This window comes from Thunnus albacares, chromosome 8 (genome assembly GCF_914725855.1).
Source record: "Thunnus albacares chromosome 8, fThuAlb1.1, whole genome shotgun sequence".
Classification (NCBI taxonomy): Eukaryota; Metazoa; Chordata; class Actinopteri; order Scombriformes; family Scombridae; genus Thunnus; species Thunnus albacares.
In genome coordinates, this window is record NC_058113.1 from 334,731 (window position 1) to 352,083 (window position 17,353).

The following is a 17,353-nucleotide window of genomic DNA, read 5'->3' on the forward strand; positions in this document are numbered from 1 at the left end:
ATTTACGTCAAGATTGTTGGTCAGAATGACAACAGATCAATGTAAAGGTACATTTCCTTATTATGTTGGCAGCCATACAAAAATAAGAGAATCAAACACTTTATTAAAACAAAGTAGCCAGTTATATAAAAAAAACAAACTGTTACAAGCATAAATTGTTGTAAATTACCTACAATCATTCTGCTTCATACTCTGTTAACACAAAAGATATACTATCAAATTACAATAAGAATGACAAAATCACGATCTGTGTTTGTAAACACAGGGTCAGTTTACCACCTCACCACTAAACAGATGAGCATTAAGGATTCCTTAACAAAGTGTATATTATGCAGACTTGAAGATGTTCTTCACGGACTACCATAAATACACACAATGTATTAGCACAAAGTATATTTTAATGTACACAAGTTCTGACATAACTTATACATTAAATATACTAGCTGTATGGGTGTATGATGTTTAGATACTAGGGATATCCCAAACAATGGGGTCAGGAGCAGGGGACCAGGAAAAAAAGAGGACATTCAGTAAGAAAATGATCAGGAGCACAAAGGAGTAGCAAAAAGTACCAAAATAAAAGTACTGCCTATACAAAAAGCAAAAAAACCCTCCCACCAAAATCAAACCATGTAGTAGTTATTCAAACTTGAGTAACTACATAGAAGTTGTTTTTCAATAAAGCTTTCAGGATTTAACACCTTATCCCATCGGTTAAAATACTCCTCAGGTAAATTACTTGCTCACAGGGTAGCAGCTGATGAACTAAAAAGTTGCTTGACAACTAATCCTAGGCTGGGGACAAACTACATGAGACTGGATATAAACACTAGACCACTGCCTTTTACTTTTACATAATCTTCCTGATGTGTGGTTGCACAGGAACAGAGACCTGATCATAAGTCTGATGTTTCTATCACTTGTGCATAACATGTGAAATAAGGGAGGTCAAACCAGATGTGAACCGTAATATATTACAAACACTAAACAAGATGACCTGCTCCAATTTGGCAACCAATTGAAATGTCCCCACATGTAACATGCTCCTAACCTTATCTGTAATAAAAAGAGCCTCAAGCAGTTTGATGTTGGGTGGTGGCAGTTGAAGAAAAGGGAAATAGACTAAAAAAAATAAAGTAGATTGTGGCAGAAAATGGTAATCCGTTTCCCTGAGCTTTCTTCCACACCTCATTTCTTCTGTTTAGGTGCAGGTCTGAGGAATGAAAGAAAAGAGAATGTTAACATATCATATGAAAGAGCAGGCACTGTATATGTAGAGCAGACTGCAGCAGTTTGGAAGGGGATACACATGTCAACCATAGAATGTATATAACGATGGACAACATGACAGCTCCCCAAAAGTGAAGCCAAAAAAATCTTAATCACCCCTGGTGGCTGGTTGCAGTATAGATCATAAGTCCTGCCCCCTCCATGTTAGCAGATGGGACATAGGCCAAAATAAAAAAAAATCAAAGTGCAAGTCAAATAAATTTTTCCCAAAGATGGTTTCTGTCACATTATGTAGTTCTTATCACAATGATGTATGTTTAAGGGCTCATATTTCTGATAAGTTCATTTTTAATTAGGTATTTGACAATGTAAAAAAAGGTGCCAAAATGCTGACATCATGACTGACAGCTGTGATTGACAGCCACCCTCGAACCGCAGCAGTTTCTGATGGAAGACACTAATGTATGTTTTCGTTTGTGATTCACTACCAGCTGTAGCTCTAGTTACTGTCTGGTTTTGGCTGGTTTATCTCCCCTCTGCAGCGGGACAGCTGTCAGTCAAGTTGAGGGGGCAGGTCCTGTGGGCCATCATCTCACCGCCCCACTCTATGGCACAGACTGTGGTTGCAAATAACAACACACAAGCAAGATGGCAGCTCCCAGAAACAAGATATTTTGGCTTCACTTTGGCATAGCGGCAGGAAGTGGAGAGGCACTGTGCATCTTTTCATATAGTCTTTGGTGTCAACCTGTCACCATTAACCCAACTCTGGGAACATTAGTAGGGAGTAGAAACTGCTAAACCTCACATTCACAGTCCTGGAGCTTTGGAACACCATGGAGTATGACCATTTGCTCTCATCTGTTCACTTGTTCCAAAATTCACCCTGTTACAGCATAACACACTGCCTCTTGATTTTAAAGCCAATGAAATCTCATGCAGAATCCTTACAAAAATGAATGAAGGAAACTTCAAAGACAAGTCTGTTGTGTGCCAATGCACACCAAGCCCATTAGGATACACAACTGTTCAGTTGAATCCAATAATGCATTACGATGTTGTAGGCATAGCAATTCAGTTATTAAATGCCCCGTTGACACAGAAGCAATGGGTCCATGAAGATTATTTTATATAGATCTGACACTCCACTCATGGCCAGGGTTTTACATGATCACACACTGCTAACAGATACTGCAGTAGATACTAAGAAATTGGAAACAGAATTCCAGGTAAACTGCTCTTACTTGGTGAGAAAACAAAAGGTGAACAGTAAAATTATTACCCAAACTGTTACAAACATCCACACAATTTAGAGTGAGGGATTATTAGCAACATTACAGGTCACAGCCTTACAGTTTGACCTCCAATAAAGTGGTTTAGATGGTCTGGATAAACTGTTGGTTTATTTCCGGCCTGTCTGATCATGACTGTCCCTGTTTCTTGCCACGTCAAGACTCCTTTGTAGTTGTTGTGACTGTGTTCCCAGATCTCAGCAAATTACTTTGGTGAGTATAACACTGACATAACTGAAACTATGGCCAAAACTGTGAAAATAAGACCTAAGTTGTAATAAAGCAGTCCTTGAATGCAGAGATGTGTACATAGTCTGTCTTTGAATTTTGAATATAGATTTGATACTACATTAAAATGCCATTTCTCAGCTTTAATTTGAGTGGGTTTACATCAATAGAGAGTACTATGTGGGAGATATAGCCCATTTAACAGATAATGCCCAAAGTTTAGGGGTTAAAATGTAATTGACTGTATCTGTTCAAACTAAATCATATTTAATATTTAGTGGAAATCCTCTGCAGTCAATGATTGGCTGAGGTCTTGGACTCAGACATCAACAGACACTTTGCATCTTCTCTATTTGACAGATGAGGTGCTAAGCTTTGGGTCATGAGCCACGTCCTTTTCTTTCCATGCTTTTCTCTTTCCATCATTTTGATAGAGGCTGATTTTCGTTTCATCAGTCCATAGAACTTTGCTCCAGAACTCTATGGCTTTCTTTTTGTATGTTTTTGTGAACTGCCACCTGCCCTTCTGTTTTTGAGGCTCACCAAGGGTTTGCATCTTGTGCTGAGTCATGTCAAATTCTGGTCATGAAGCTTTCTCTTGATCAATGACAAGGAAACATGTCCACCTACATTCTGGAGAGCATTCTGGACTTGCTGTGCAGCCATTTTCTATACTATGCAAATGATTTCTGCTTATCCACAAGACTTGTGCTCCTCAAGTCAGCTTGCTTGCCATTTTCTAGTTTTCCTATGTTCATCTGCTTTTTTAGAATGTACCAAACTTGTGCCCTTTTTTCAGCCTCATTATTATCTTCTTCATTTGCACCTCTTTACTCCTCATATTGAAAGACAACTCCACCTCAATCTAAATGGCAAATTTCAATTCTCAATCATCAAATCTGAAGCATGTGTGAGCTCATTTGTGCTGAGCTAACACTGAAATGCCCAACATACATTTAGTAGCAAAGTGTCCAATTACTTTTGAGCCCTTGCAATTTTGGCACTGTGTTAAAAGGATTATTTTCCACACATGATATTGATGTAAACCTACTCAAATTAAAGCTGAGACATGGCATTTTAATGTATCCATTTCATTTTGAATTGAATGTGCTTAAGCACAGAACCTAAAGAACAAAAAATGTGTAACTGTCCAAATACTTACTGTCTGGACTGTATATTAAAGTGTAACTGCACCCCTAGGTCTGAGCCTTACTCCACCCACTGCATAATCTTGAAAACTGCTTAAAAGTGGGCAAGGGGCTGAAAGGGGTGCCAGGAGGGGCTGAGCAGGGGAGAGGGGAGGGGGGAGCATGGCTATGAGAGGCAGGAGGGCAGGAGTTGCTCAGTGACCAATAATAATAATAATAATAATAATAATAATAATAATAATAATAATAATAATAATAGGAAGACAAACAGTGCAATGACAATTAAACGAGCCAGAAGTCATTTTGAATTTCGTCCTGTAGTTCTTTAACTCTATGGCTGTCTGTTCCTGCAGTTATCTGTGGTGTAACTGGAGCCTTTAGTGAACCTATCTCACTGCAGCTTTGCGACTCTGCTCCAGCAGTAGAGCTGTCAGCTGACAGGTTCAGTTTCAGCGGAGCTGCTCCGCAGCGGACAGGTTCAGCTGACAGACAGGACAGTCAGTTTCGGCGGGGCTCCGGTTACACCAAGATTTAACATTTTAAAACAAGATTTTGCCAGCTGATAACTGCAGGAACAGACAGCCGAAGAGTTCAAGAGCTGCAAGGAAGATTTCTGTTGTTTTTGTGGCTGCCCACGGACAGTCGCAGACAGAGAGATTTCCTCCAGCAGGCCAATGCCGCCGTTATCTGCTGAAGCTAAAATTGTCTCGATCAGCATATATTTGAAAATGAGCTCAGGGTCATTTATATAAATTTCATGACAGACAGAGAACTCCCAAACAGTTGACTCTATATCAGCATTGGCCCTGCCTTTTTAGGGCTGATTTTTAACAGATGACAGGTTGAGCCATTTTCAACCCATGGAATGCTGATTTTTTATAAATTTTGTGTCACTGTCAATATTAACACCAGCATTGATGTGTTTCATCACAGTACAGTCATATAGTTTACAACACGTTAAAGTGTGCAGTACCTCTTTAAAACCCTGTCAGAGGCACACAACAATTGACTGCTGCAGTACGTCATTTACATCAACACACAAGTTAGAGTGTGAGACAGCCACAGAGTTTATGAACAGCCCATACTTATAGCACAGGTTGTGTGGCCTCTAATTGCACTTTGCTGCTGTTATCAAAATTAGCTACTTTATTTTAGGTAAAATGTGTCAATCTTGAGAAAAAGTAACTTTTTAAAACAGTTCACCAGATAGAGCTGTATAATGCAGCAACTGTATGCAGGTGCTGCAATGTAAAGCACTTTTTCAAGCCAAGACACTATGAACTCTCAGCAACTTCAAAGACCCTTTTGTGCATTCTGCACACATTTCCACCACATCTGAAGAACAGAGAATATTAGGCAAATTAGTTCAAAATTGAAATTTAAAAAACATGGCAAAGGACACATCATTTGGAGATACAAGGAAAAAGAAAGTTGTCATGTTCTGTTTATGCACAGATTATCTCATATCTTTTTTTAAAAATCAGTCAGACCAGTGATGATTTAAGTGTCAAAATAAACGGGATGGATATTTATGTACAAATACGAAACACAGTACTTGCATATTTTAGAGTAAGTTGTCTTTTTCTACAGTACACTATCTGAGGTGTTCATGGGGAGCAATCTGATGTTAATGTACCTGTAGATGCCCACCACCACAGCATGGTCTCTCTCATAGGGCTCCAGCGTGAGCTGTTCCTGTGGTTTCATGTTCTCTGCACTCATCTTCTTCACTTCTGAGGCAAACACTGCCTCTGGAGCTGCTGTAGAATCTATACAATTAGCCTAAAGGTAAAACAAAGCAAAAACAAAAAAAGAACACACATCAGACACTACACAGTGGACAGAAAACTCCAAATCCAAAATGAGACATAAGCAGGTTGATACAAAACCTCAATGTGTGGATTTGATTTAAGTTCTGTACTGTACATGAAATTATACTTTAAAATATATCTGACATTTACTGTAATTACCAGTATCCTCCATCAGACGTGCTTGTCAGAGCTCGTCATAATCAGACATTGACGCCCACTTCATGCTGTGACTGGTCAGGTGTATTGAGTTGAGAAAGAAAGCAGTTTTTGAACTTCTCTCTCAAGCCCTTTTATCATTTGTTCACCATGGGTGTAGATTTGGACGGTAGGCACATCCCTATCAATGTCAAGATGCAGTTTAATTGTTCCTGCCAATATTTTTTAATGATCTCAAACGATCTTGTCATTTTTTTACTACTGAGGGGATTCGTAAACTAAACCCTTTTGCACGAAGGGGCTTTATACTTTCTCTAGTCAATGTTTCCTGCCCCAGTGAATAATAATATTTACCAGATAAGGATAAGAGTATTGTTATGTTCAGCTACATAGACAACAGTGACATCAAGTGGCATGTCTATTTCGAACATACTCAAATTATAAAGGTGAGCTTAACACATCTAATTGAGACTTTCAAGGACACGTAGAAGATTCTTTTTCCATCCATCGTTGATACTAAGTGTTGATTTTGTGTCTGCAGGTGTCACCCTTTTCTTCATATATGCTCACTGTTGATGTGAACTACTCCACGTTGAGTATTCATTTGCATAACTTCTTGTGCATCACACAATGTAATAAGTCCAGATTACACCAGTCATTATAGCTGTTGAGACTATGGCTGCATTCAGACTAACATTAGCCCTGCATGACCTTTGGGTGCGTTGACGCAGTGGGGGGTCCTTAATGCAGGGAGCTCCGGCAAAAACATCACAGGGACGTCCTGCAAAAAGTTTAACCTGGTTCAACCTTTGTTGCAATGAAACATGACGTCATTTGGGAAGGCGCTGCGCTGGCCAATCACATGCATGAAGCCTTCTGCTGTCCAACATGCATGTCTGAAGGAGTATACAGCCACCTTAAGCCTACAAATTCATGGATCTTAGTTAAACTGGGCTGCCTGGATTGTATTTTATGTTTCATGTACCTAAAAAAACACACATCCTTGCTAAAACTTGTTTTATAATCATCTCTGGACTTCACTGTCATGACTAGTTTACCAATAAGAACCAGAGGCAGTGCTTGTGTTAAAGGGCTGCTGTCTGGTGGGGTGGTCATCAGGTTACCTTGATGGAGATGACAAAGTGTCCTCCGTTCTTCAGGAAGTTGTGAGCGTTCAAAGCAACAATCCTCGTCTGGTCAGGCTGGGCAACATCAGCAAAAATCACATCCACCATGCCTAAAGAGGGACAGGCCATTACTGTCTGAACACCAAGCATCTGATTACACATTATGTTCCTGTGGATCCAGTCGGACTTCACAGTTGTACATGTTGGCTGGCAAGTGCATTATGCTTCTTTCCACTGTCCCTTGTATTGTCAGAGAGAACTATAAGCGGATTTATCTATCAAGCTACATGACAATGATGTTAAGTTCATAATAAGGTCAAGTGTGAATTAGGTAGGTAATTAACCACATACAAGATATTACTCTAACATCACTGCATTTAACTGGTAAACTTTACCTCAACCGTTCTGTCTGGTTTAAGAAACTCAACTAATTAATGTAGTTAATATATTCGAAAAAACTAATGAAAAATATTCATTGATCCCTTTTCACAACAAAAATGAGATGGAAACATAAAAATAACCTCTGAAAAAACAACAAGTGAAAGAAGAATTATCCAATGAACATTACTGTTTAAATGCAAAGTCTTCAATAACCTGCACAAGCTGATTTAGCTGCTTGACCGGCTGCACTAAAATCCAGCATCTTGCATTTTAACAACGTTTTTGGCCCAACAAAGGCCCCGTTTACACCTGGCATTAACGTGCATCTCCACATGCGTCTTGAGTGACCACTTGTGATTGGATCTCACTTCCTCGCTCTATATACAAATAAACAAGTACACCATTTCCGTTTGCAAAGACTGCATTCATTGTTTTTAACCGGCAGGAGGATCGGGGGTCTGTGTACCCTCCATCCAAAGCCATGTTCAACTTGTTTGATAACAGGATGAACAAATATACAAAGAATTCTGTGCCCCCTCATGAAAATCCAATGCCTGTCCTATTGATTTGCTCTAGCGCCACATCGGAACATATGTGTATAACAAATACAAAGTTATATGCAGCGATCTCCCCGCAGCTGCGTCTCCCCATTAAGAGACTCTGCGCGTGCGTGTGTGTTCAGAGTGGGGCAAATCAATGGGACAGGCATTTGATTTTCATGAGGGGGCACACAATGCATTGTATATTTGTTTATCCTGTTATCAAACAAGTTGATCACAGCTTTGGAAGGAGGGTGCACAGACCCCCACTCCTCCTGCCAGTTAAAAAACAAACAAATTTGATCTTTGCAAATGGAAATGATAAACACGTTTATTTGCATATACAGCTGGGAAATGAGATCTGATCACAAGTGGTCACTCAAGATGCATGTATATGTCAGGTGTAAACAAGGCCTAAGTAGCTCTGTTGCAGTCTCAGGGCTACCTACCAACCAACATGCGGTACTTGTGTGGGTGCCGCGCATCTTCGATGATGGGAATGATGTTCGTGCGCTTCTTTGCCACATTGAGAAGGTCCCGACCTGATCGATGAGAAAACTCCACAGCGTACACCAGCCCTTCCTGTAACACAGAATATTTTTGACCGGTTACACAGCGGTTTATAAGTTAATTTGCATACACACTCTGCTAACGGCTAGACAATAACGTGTTCACAACATCAAATATTCTTTTTGAATGGAGAAAGTACTGGTGTAAAACCGACTCCTACATGGAGTGTTGCATTATGGGTTGTTTGTAACCTTAATTTGCAGAATATGTCCCCTTTAATAATTTCAACAAGTAAACTGATATTGTAAAGTTGCCATGTAAAGTGGAAAAAGGGTCAAAGGTGATTTCTGAGGCCACAGCAAGTGATCTACTGCACTGGATTGTATTCAGTTAGGCCCTGTTTACACCTGGTATTAACATGCATCTTGGGTGATCCGATCACAAGTGGACAGCTCTAAGTACGTCTGTTTACACCTGGTATTAACATGCGTTTCCACGTGCGTCCTGAATGACCACTTGTGATCGGATCTCACTTCCCCGCTCTATATGCAAATAAACACGGACACCATTTCCGTTTTCAAAGACCAAATTCGTTCTTTATTAACCGGTGGGACAAACGGACCTGGGTCCGCTCCGTCAAAAGCTGTGTTCAACTTCTTTGATTGATAGATACATAGATCGATCTATATAAACTTAGCACAAAAAGTAAGGAAAATGTTTGGTAGATTATTTGGTTTATTATTTCTTTGTTGTAACAATGCTTCTTTGCAATAAATCTTATACTATTGCAAAGCCTGTTTATTTCCCTTTTAAATGGTGCCACATTTGTAAGGAACATGCATTTATGGGATGAGCAGCAGAGCTGAGTATGTGGGTTGCGCCCATGAAAAATTTGCTAAATCTTCAGGATCTAATGTTAATTAATGTTCCATGTTCTTCTACATATCCAATAGGTCAGCTGTTACACACACAGTCCAGGTTCATACTGTTTGGAGTAAAGCACCTGTCCTCCTGATAAATCCTGAGCTCATTATGTCGAGCAGCGCAGCAAAACTAAAAACTGTCACTGTCAACTTGACAGGACAGAAGAATCTATCCAGCTACGTTTAGCTTCTGAATTTTAGTTAGACAGACAAGCAAAAAATTAATGGTTTAATTTCTATTCTGATTGTCAATTTGAAGAGGGAAGATGGTTAGGGGAACAGGAAAAAATGAGAGGTTGATTACGTTTTTAATTCACATGAAAAACAATAATTTAAAAATAATTTGTTTATCCTGTTATCAAACAAGTTGATGCCTAGTGTGACGGAAAAAAGTCATTTGAGTAGACGGTCCTTCAATGTGGTCCAGAACGCATTGTGTTGTATTTAGAGCCGTCCACTAGTAATCAGATCATCCAAGACGGATGTTAACACCAGGTGTAAACAGGGCCTTAGATCATTTGCTCTTGTGTGGGTGTAGACTGATTTGAAAACCTTTGAGATCCAAAGAGAGAATGCAGCACTCACCGGCCCAACAATGTCAGAAACATGGGACACTGTGGTCCCAGAGGCAGCTCCCAGGTACATGACCTTTGCTCCGGGCCTGATATGGATCTGGTCTACTCCTCCTAAGATGGCTGCCGCCAGCTTGGAGCGGAACGGATTCCAAGCTCTGTATTCAATCTTATTCTCTCCTTCCTAACAGATAAAGAGTAAGAAAACTGTGAATCATAATTTTACACACCAGAGACCACAGTTGTTGATTTCCCCAGACCAAGACTCTTAAAGACTTCAAGACTGATGCAGTGCTGCTCCTTTATACAGGGTGAGACAGGGTTTCTGTCAGAAAAAACTTGGTGCCAGTCCATGTGTGTCCTGGAAGATTTCAATGTCCTGGACAAATACTATTAAATATTATCTGTGCACACTGAGCTTAAAAATAATTAATAGACAGGCTATATGAAGAATGACATCATCAAGGCATGTAGATTTGTAGATATATTTAAAAAAAAAAAAAAACACTTAATTTGCAATGCAGCAAAGGTTAATAACAGTGAACTTAATGCAATACTGATGCGCTACCTATACTTACTGACCATTGTGCTGCAGATAAGTAAAATCTCACCTCCACATTGATCCTCTTCTCTCCATACACAGACTCTCCCACCACCATGTTCTTAGTCACCAGGGCATCCTCCTTCCCTCTGCAGATAAACACCCCTGAGGAGACACACACATAAGTTAGTGTCTACCAAATACTATTTGAATCAACAAAGATGTACATTGTTGGTAAATCTAGGTAGACAGAAATGTAGAGATGTTTGAAGCATATAACAACTCCAATCTATGAAGTTTTGCATTACTGCATTAATAGACGGCCACTTAAGTTTAGAATATGAACAGAAAACTAGAAAAGAAATCTATGTAGATTGGATTCCTAATAATCCTATAAACATGAGAAATAACCTTCATGTCTGTGTGGCTCAACCAAGACTTTCTTCCCTCCTCCAAAGCCTCCTCTGCCACCCCTCCCTCCTCTTCCTCTTGGGGTGCCTCTGCCACCTCCTCGGCCCCGAAATCCTCCACCGTCTGGGGACCTGAATCCTCCACCTGAGAAACATTGTGATAGAGCTGCTGTAGTCAATATTATAACTCCGATAATGTTCAGATGACAAGATGTTTACAACACTTCAACTTCTCATCAACTTCAGCTAAACTCACCTCTTCCTCCTCTGAATCCTCCTCTTCCTCCCCTGTCACCAAATCCTCCTCTACCTCCACCTCTCCCTCCTCTCCCTCCTCGGTCCCCACGAGGACTAAAGCCTGCAAAACAAACACAGATAATAGAGACACCTCAGTTGAATTTACACATGTGCATTAGAAAGTCATGGAATAACCACAGAGCCTTCACATATAGCCACTGGAGCTACTGTTCACCTCTTCAGAATTAAAATGTAGAGGCTACTGAGATGCTACATATAGACTATAAGAGCTGTGATTGGTCAGATTGGGCTGCTTGTGTTTTCTCCTACATGTTGCAGACCACATGTAGAGTTGAATAAAGGCTCAGTGATGTAGCAAAGCATGCTCTTCATTCTGCCGTGTCTCTTCTCTTTGCCCTGGTTACACAATGAGGTAAATGGGAAATGTGTCCAAAAGCGATGATATTGAACCACCAGAAAAACTGGGAGGGCCAGACATTACAGCCCAGCTGATACATTGACTAGCCAGCTTTTGCAGATAGAACTGTACCATTACAAGAAACTAAATTAATGGAAAGCCAAAGATACTGTAAGTGCTTGAGCCACTTTATTAGCTGTGTTGCTATATAACCAACATTCCTAGTTACAACTCAGAGGTCGTATAATGATTTTTTTGTGTATGATGTGCTTTAACCCCCTCTGTGTGTGCCTGTGGATCTCTCCCTCACTCTGGTGAACCTGCTGTGGTAGCTGTATGCAATGGGCTGCAGGTGGGCTTGTCTGATTGGCTGAGTGAATGATTGTGTGATCAAAGGTACATCCCAGATCTCTTAAATTGCATCCACATTTCCCACATTTGTGTCCTTTCCTTGCATCTTAGTCCCTCCCACTGTGGATGCATAGAGACAAAAGGAAAACAAGTGAGCGGAGAGGAAACAAGGAAATTTGTTTTTAGACAGATGAGGCGTTGTTTCCTCTGAAGCATCATGTGACGCAATGTCCGTTTCTGATGACGGCGATAGCTGATCACAGCTGGATCAGCTTGTCAGTCAGCTTTAACAGCTATAGCGACTGTTGATGGAGTTTGTGTCTGCACACATATGTGCACTATGCTAATACTAATAAAGTAATAATGCATTCATATTATTTAGTCTGTATTTATTGATATTCTGATTGTGAATTCATTATTTAATAACCCAGAATATGATTAGAGTGTCTTTTGAACACTGGAAATTATTTATTAGACTAAATGTTTCAGAGAAAATGGAAATGCAACTCATATCAAACCCGATGCTCAGGAATTTTCAGCCTCACATGTGACTAAATAGATATGATGAAAAATGATGTATTATGTATATAAATGCGTTCAAACTGTGTTTCTTGCTGACAGACCGTAAAAGACTTCTGTGAAGCTTGCTCTCGTGTATCCTCGGTCACAGCTCCTCAGAGATCGCTTCTCGGAGCAGAAATAAGAGACTTGGGACAGTCTTCAAAATGGCGGACCAGAACAACTTCTGGTTCAAGTGAGGATAGAAGAGTGAGGAAATATCAAATAAAAGATTTAGGGCATACCCTGAGTGTGTGTAGGTTGTTCCAGGGAACTTCTCTCCAATTCAACCAGCCAGCCAACATGTTCTTAACCATCAATGTGTAGAATATAGCAAATAGCATGTATAGCAGCCTGGGATCCGTAGGGGTGGGTAGCATTTTTGTTTAATCTCTTTTCTCATTTTTTTCCCCAAAGTTAGGAGTTTGGTAAGAGCTTTTTAGTTTTGTTTCTTTTTGTTCTGAGCAGGTAATTTTAGGTTGTTTTGATTTAGTTTCCTTTTTTGTTGTTTTGCTGTTAACTAACCCTGAAGCCAAAATGTCAAAGTGTGTGGAATAAATACTTAAAGGGCTTCAAATTCGTTGTTGCTGGTGGTTGTTGGGACCTAGGGACACAGGAGTCATTTTCATGTTGGGCCAGGTCATAACAACATACATCTACAGATGTACAAGTCTAAATGACTGATTAACCCCTACAGTGAGAGGATCTGGTGGCTCTGTTATGCTGTGGGGGGGTGTTTTGCTGGTATAGTTTGGGTCCACTTGTCCCCTTAGAGGGAAGGATCACCACAAATCAATACAAAGTTGTTCTGAGTGATCACCTTCATCCTGTGATGAAACATTTCTATCCTGATGGGAGTGGTCTCTTCCAGGATGACAATGCCCCAATTCACAGGGCACGAGGGGTCACTGAATGGTTTGATGATTATGAAAATGATGTGAATCATATGCTATGGCTTGATTAGCAGACACATATTTCTCAGTTCTCTATTTCTCTGTTTAGCGTCTTCAGGTTAGGCTAACCCACTGTTGCTAACTTCAGAGCTAACCCCCTACACTTTTCCAGCAGTTAGAGAAACAACAGATGTAACTTTTCTAGGTCTTGACAATCTGCAGCATTTATTAACTGAAACACTGTAGTCTGTGCTGTACATTTACTGTCAGATTGACAACTTACTATCTAACCACAACTAAATATACATGCCCACACCCCCGCACACCTCCGCTCTACCCTGCAGCTGAATGCCACACCGCCTGACTTGGTCTGAATATGGCCTTACTGCTAACCTTTTCCTCTGTTCTGCTCACATTCACCTTCACTTTTCTAAGGCTCGTTCTCTCACTGGCACTGGTATTCTTTAAAAGGAGTTACGCTACCTGGAGTTTCAAAACAGCACTGCTCAGAAGCTCCCAAATGATATTGATTTCCAAATGAATGGATATTTGGCGTCAATTATGGCATTTAAAAAAAAATTAATTTTGGCCTGGCAGGCATTCTCTCTGTACTATTATAGGGGAAACACTGGTGTAAAAATGGGGGATATTGACTTGCTGATAAAGACTCCTCTATAGTGCTACTACTGGTCATAAACTTTACTTGTGCCTTTAAAACTGATCCACAAGACCCAGATGGAAGCTAGATACCATGGGGAGTTTCTGAAGTGAGTCAATGCACTCTTAAAAAAAAAAAAAAGACTGAGTATATGTGGTGGGAATTACACATAATACAGTCCTGTACGTGGGATATTCATAAGTACAGATTCAGTGATGTGTGTATACATAGATAGAGTAATAAATATATATAATTAACGTAAATATGGCACGGCTGACAAACAGGAGAAGCACACATACAAGTTCACATTATAGATGTTTCTAAGGCGCCACTCGCATCCTTCATTACTTTAGTCTTTGTGTTGTACTAAGCCTACTTTTCCCACCAAAAACAACGTTTGATACAAAGTTCACCAGGGGTGTTTAAAGTGATGGTGAGGAGAACCTCCGTGCAACACTGACCTGCTGACTTTGTTAAATACAGATAACTACACAAGGCTGATGTTAGAAGCTATTGTTAGCTTTCGAGAATTAACCTCGAAAGCGCAGCAAATTCAGCTTCATTAAATATCTCCGCACACAAAGCTTACAAGAGCAATAACTTTATATAACATACATGTTATGCGTGTCTGCTAGGCGTCGCGGCTAGTTTGTCTGTTCCGTGCTGCCGAGCGAAAGCTCAACACGTGGACCAGATAACGTGCTGCTGCAGCGGTTATCCAGTCACGTCGCGAACATAACGTTAACGTTACATTTCAGCTTACAGCTCACATATATTGTTACAGAAGGCGTTCACGCACTTGGCAGCAGTTTTCCCTTCTGGTGATAACTGTTTGCTGCCAGGTTAACTGTGAAGCATGGCGGAGCAGGCCGAACGCACACCGGCGCCTTTAACTTCAAACACCCAACACATATGTTCGGCACGTATACGGTCTACTTCCAAACATCATCGAAAGCGAAATGCGACCCTATCTCCTTACCTGGCCTCATGTTATCAGGTGTAAAACGGTAAATCGATGCTGGCAAAGGGGTCCTTCTGCTTTTCTTCTCCGTTGACTCTCACTGAACGGCGTAGCTTGACCACATGTGTAGATACAGCACTACTTCTTCTGGTACTGCTGCTTCTTCCGCTTGATGTTTCACGGCAAAGGGCGCACTACCGCCGCCAACTGGTATGGAGTGTAGATAAGTAACGTTATCTCCCCACTATAGGAAGAGAGCAACTGTGGTCGAGTGAGCTGTGAGTGAATGAAGAGAGGGAGCGCTGGCAGTGAGGAAGCCGGTGATTCAGATCAATAAAACGTTATTTTCTGATTGTTTGTCAGCGGTTACGTTCTAAAGCACAAACACGCCCACACGCCCACGCCCACACCCCCACACTCTGCAGCTGTACGCCGTATCACCTGATTTGGTCTGAATACGGGCCAACACAACAGCTTCAGCTCCCTGTCTTGAAGTGTTGGCTGTCCCTTTTACACACACAGGGTGCATCCCAAGTCTCTTAAATTGCATCCACGTTTCCCTCACTTGCGTCTTTTCCTTGCATCTTAGTCCCTCCCACCGTGGATGCAAGGAGAGACGTAAGGAAACTGTCCCCTCTTCTCATTTCTCAGTTTGTACATCCTCGATTCCTTTCCTCGCCTCCTCTCCTCGCGTCTTAGTCCCTCCCACCTGAGATGCGAACGGAGGAGGCGAGGAGACACGAGGAGGGAGGAGTCGAGAAAACAGATATTTAACAAAATGAGACATCGTCCTTCAGAGCCGTCATGTCAATTAAATATAATATAATATATTACAGCCTGCTGCTGTATTTTATGATCTCTGACAGATGAGCAGAACAGTGGTCATGACAACTTATATATTTACTTTTAATTCAAATTACAACATGGTATAATATGACTAGAATGTACGGATGTCATACATTGACACACACACACACACACACACACATATTTACTTTATATATTTTATTGTGTGAAGCACTACAAATGGATTGTATATTCCAGTTGTGTGTCACGCCTCTTCTATACGTCACGGGTGTCGGAAAAACTTCAGGATACACCTGTGTGTCCTCGCTTACAGCTCCTCCGGCAAGCCTCCTCTCTCCTCGCTCCTCTCTCCTCGAGATGCATTTTAGGAATTGAGACATCCTTAAACATGGCGCGCTGAGATCGATTTCCGGGTCACAGGCAGGAGGACGGAGGAGAGAGGAGACGAGGAGGCACAAAATAAAGAAATGAGAAGAACCCAGAGACTTGGGACGCCTGTCTTAATGGCGCATCAGGAACAACTTCCGGTTCAGGCGAGGAGCGAGGAGTGAGGAGACAAAAACAAACTTGAGATGTACCCATAGTCGATTCGGCTCTGTCACTACCTCCGTACCTGTCTTAATCACCAAGCAACTCTGCTGTATATTCTATATGGACACTGGATCAAATTAAAAAGATTATTTTACTACACCACTAGGAATAATCAGGTCATAATTAAACCTAAAAAGAAAATGGACATTGAAAAAGCTAATTTCAAGTGTAAAATGATCATTTGAAAAGGTAAAGTGGCAATGAATGAAAAAGTGAAATTTAAAATACTGTGATGTGAATTGGTGAAGATACCTTTATTGGACTGACAAGCTATGAACTAATGAGTGTCAGGTGTGACTGATTGCGCAGCTGTTGGACGATGGGGGGTTAGTGAGTTCCTGTGTTAGGAGGGGAGGTCTGCTGCCTCCTTTAGTTATTTAGGGATGGGGCTTTAGGAGCGCAAACCACCGCTGCCTCCGGCACACCGCCGTTCCCTGCCTGTTCACCTGCTGCGCCGTCCGACGGAGCCGTGGTTCCCCGGGGAGTTGGACGGTGCCACAAGCTCAGACCTCGGGGGGGCCTCAAGTGGCATAACTATTCTATCTCGTGAAACTCCAAAGACCCTTTTTTTATTGGTGTTAACTTAATAAAGATTTTCATTTTGCCTGATACTTTTGTGGTCTGGTGTTGGTTATTCTGAGGTCTCTGTCATTTATCCCACATAAATTCTGGTCTCTGTTTGAACTCAGATTTATTACAATACTAAAGCTTAAATGGAAATGCTCAAACTGAGAGATGAAATTGTAAATGACATTTTTTTTTAAATAACTAAAAGCAGATAATCAAAAATCTCCAGCACACTTGTGTAGTCTTTGTGACAGGTGTGTTGGTGGAGTAACGATGTACTAAAAAGAAGTGACACACTGTCTTCATTTGTTCAATAAAGATACATACATATATAAATATGTATGTATGTATATGGTTCTTTGTTTAATTTTCTCTTAGAACCTTTTAGAAGAGTTTTTACAGGTTTGAAGTTTCCTCCTTCTCATCTTCCTCCTCCACAGGAAT

General features: G+C 40.9%; 1 protein-coding gene across 1 annotated transcript; it reads right to left on the minus strand.

The window, feature by feature from the left end:
- Positions 1-83: 83 nt before the first annotated feature.
- Positions 84-15,232, minus strand: fbl (fibrillarin). The gene is made up of 9 exons (XM_044358491.1): positions 14,963-15,232; positions 11,125-11,226; positions 10,870-11,013; positions 10,529-10,623; positions 9,931-10,101; positions 8,362-8,494; positions 6,990-7,102; positions 5,535-5,680; positions 84-1,213 (listed from the first exon to the last, which is right to left on the minus strand). Exons 1-9 carry the CDS (start codon positions 14,970-14,972, stop codon positions 1,189-1,191), a joined length of 939 nt encoding a protein of 312 aa, XP_044214426.1. The 5' UTR covers positions 14,973-15,232; the 3' UTR covers positions 84-1,188.
- Between the last annotated feature and the right edge of the window lie 2,121 nt (positions 15,233-17,353).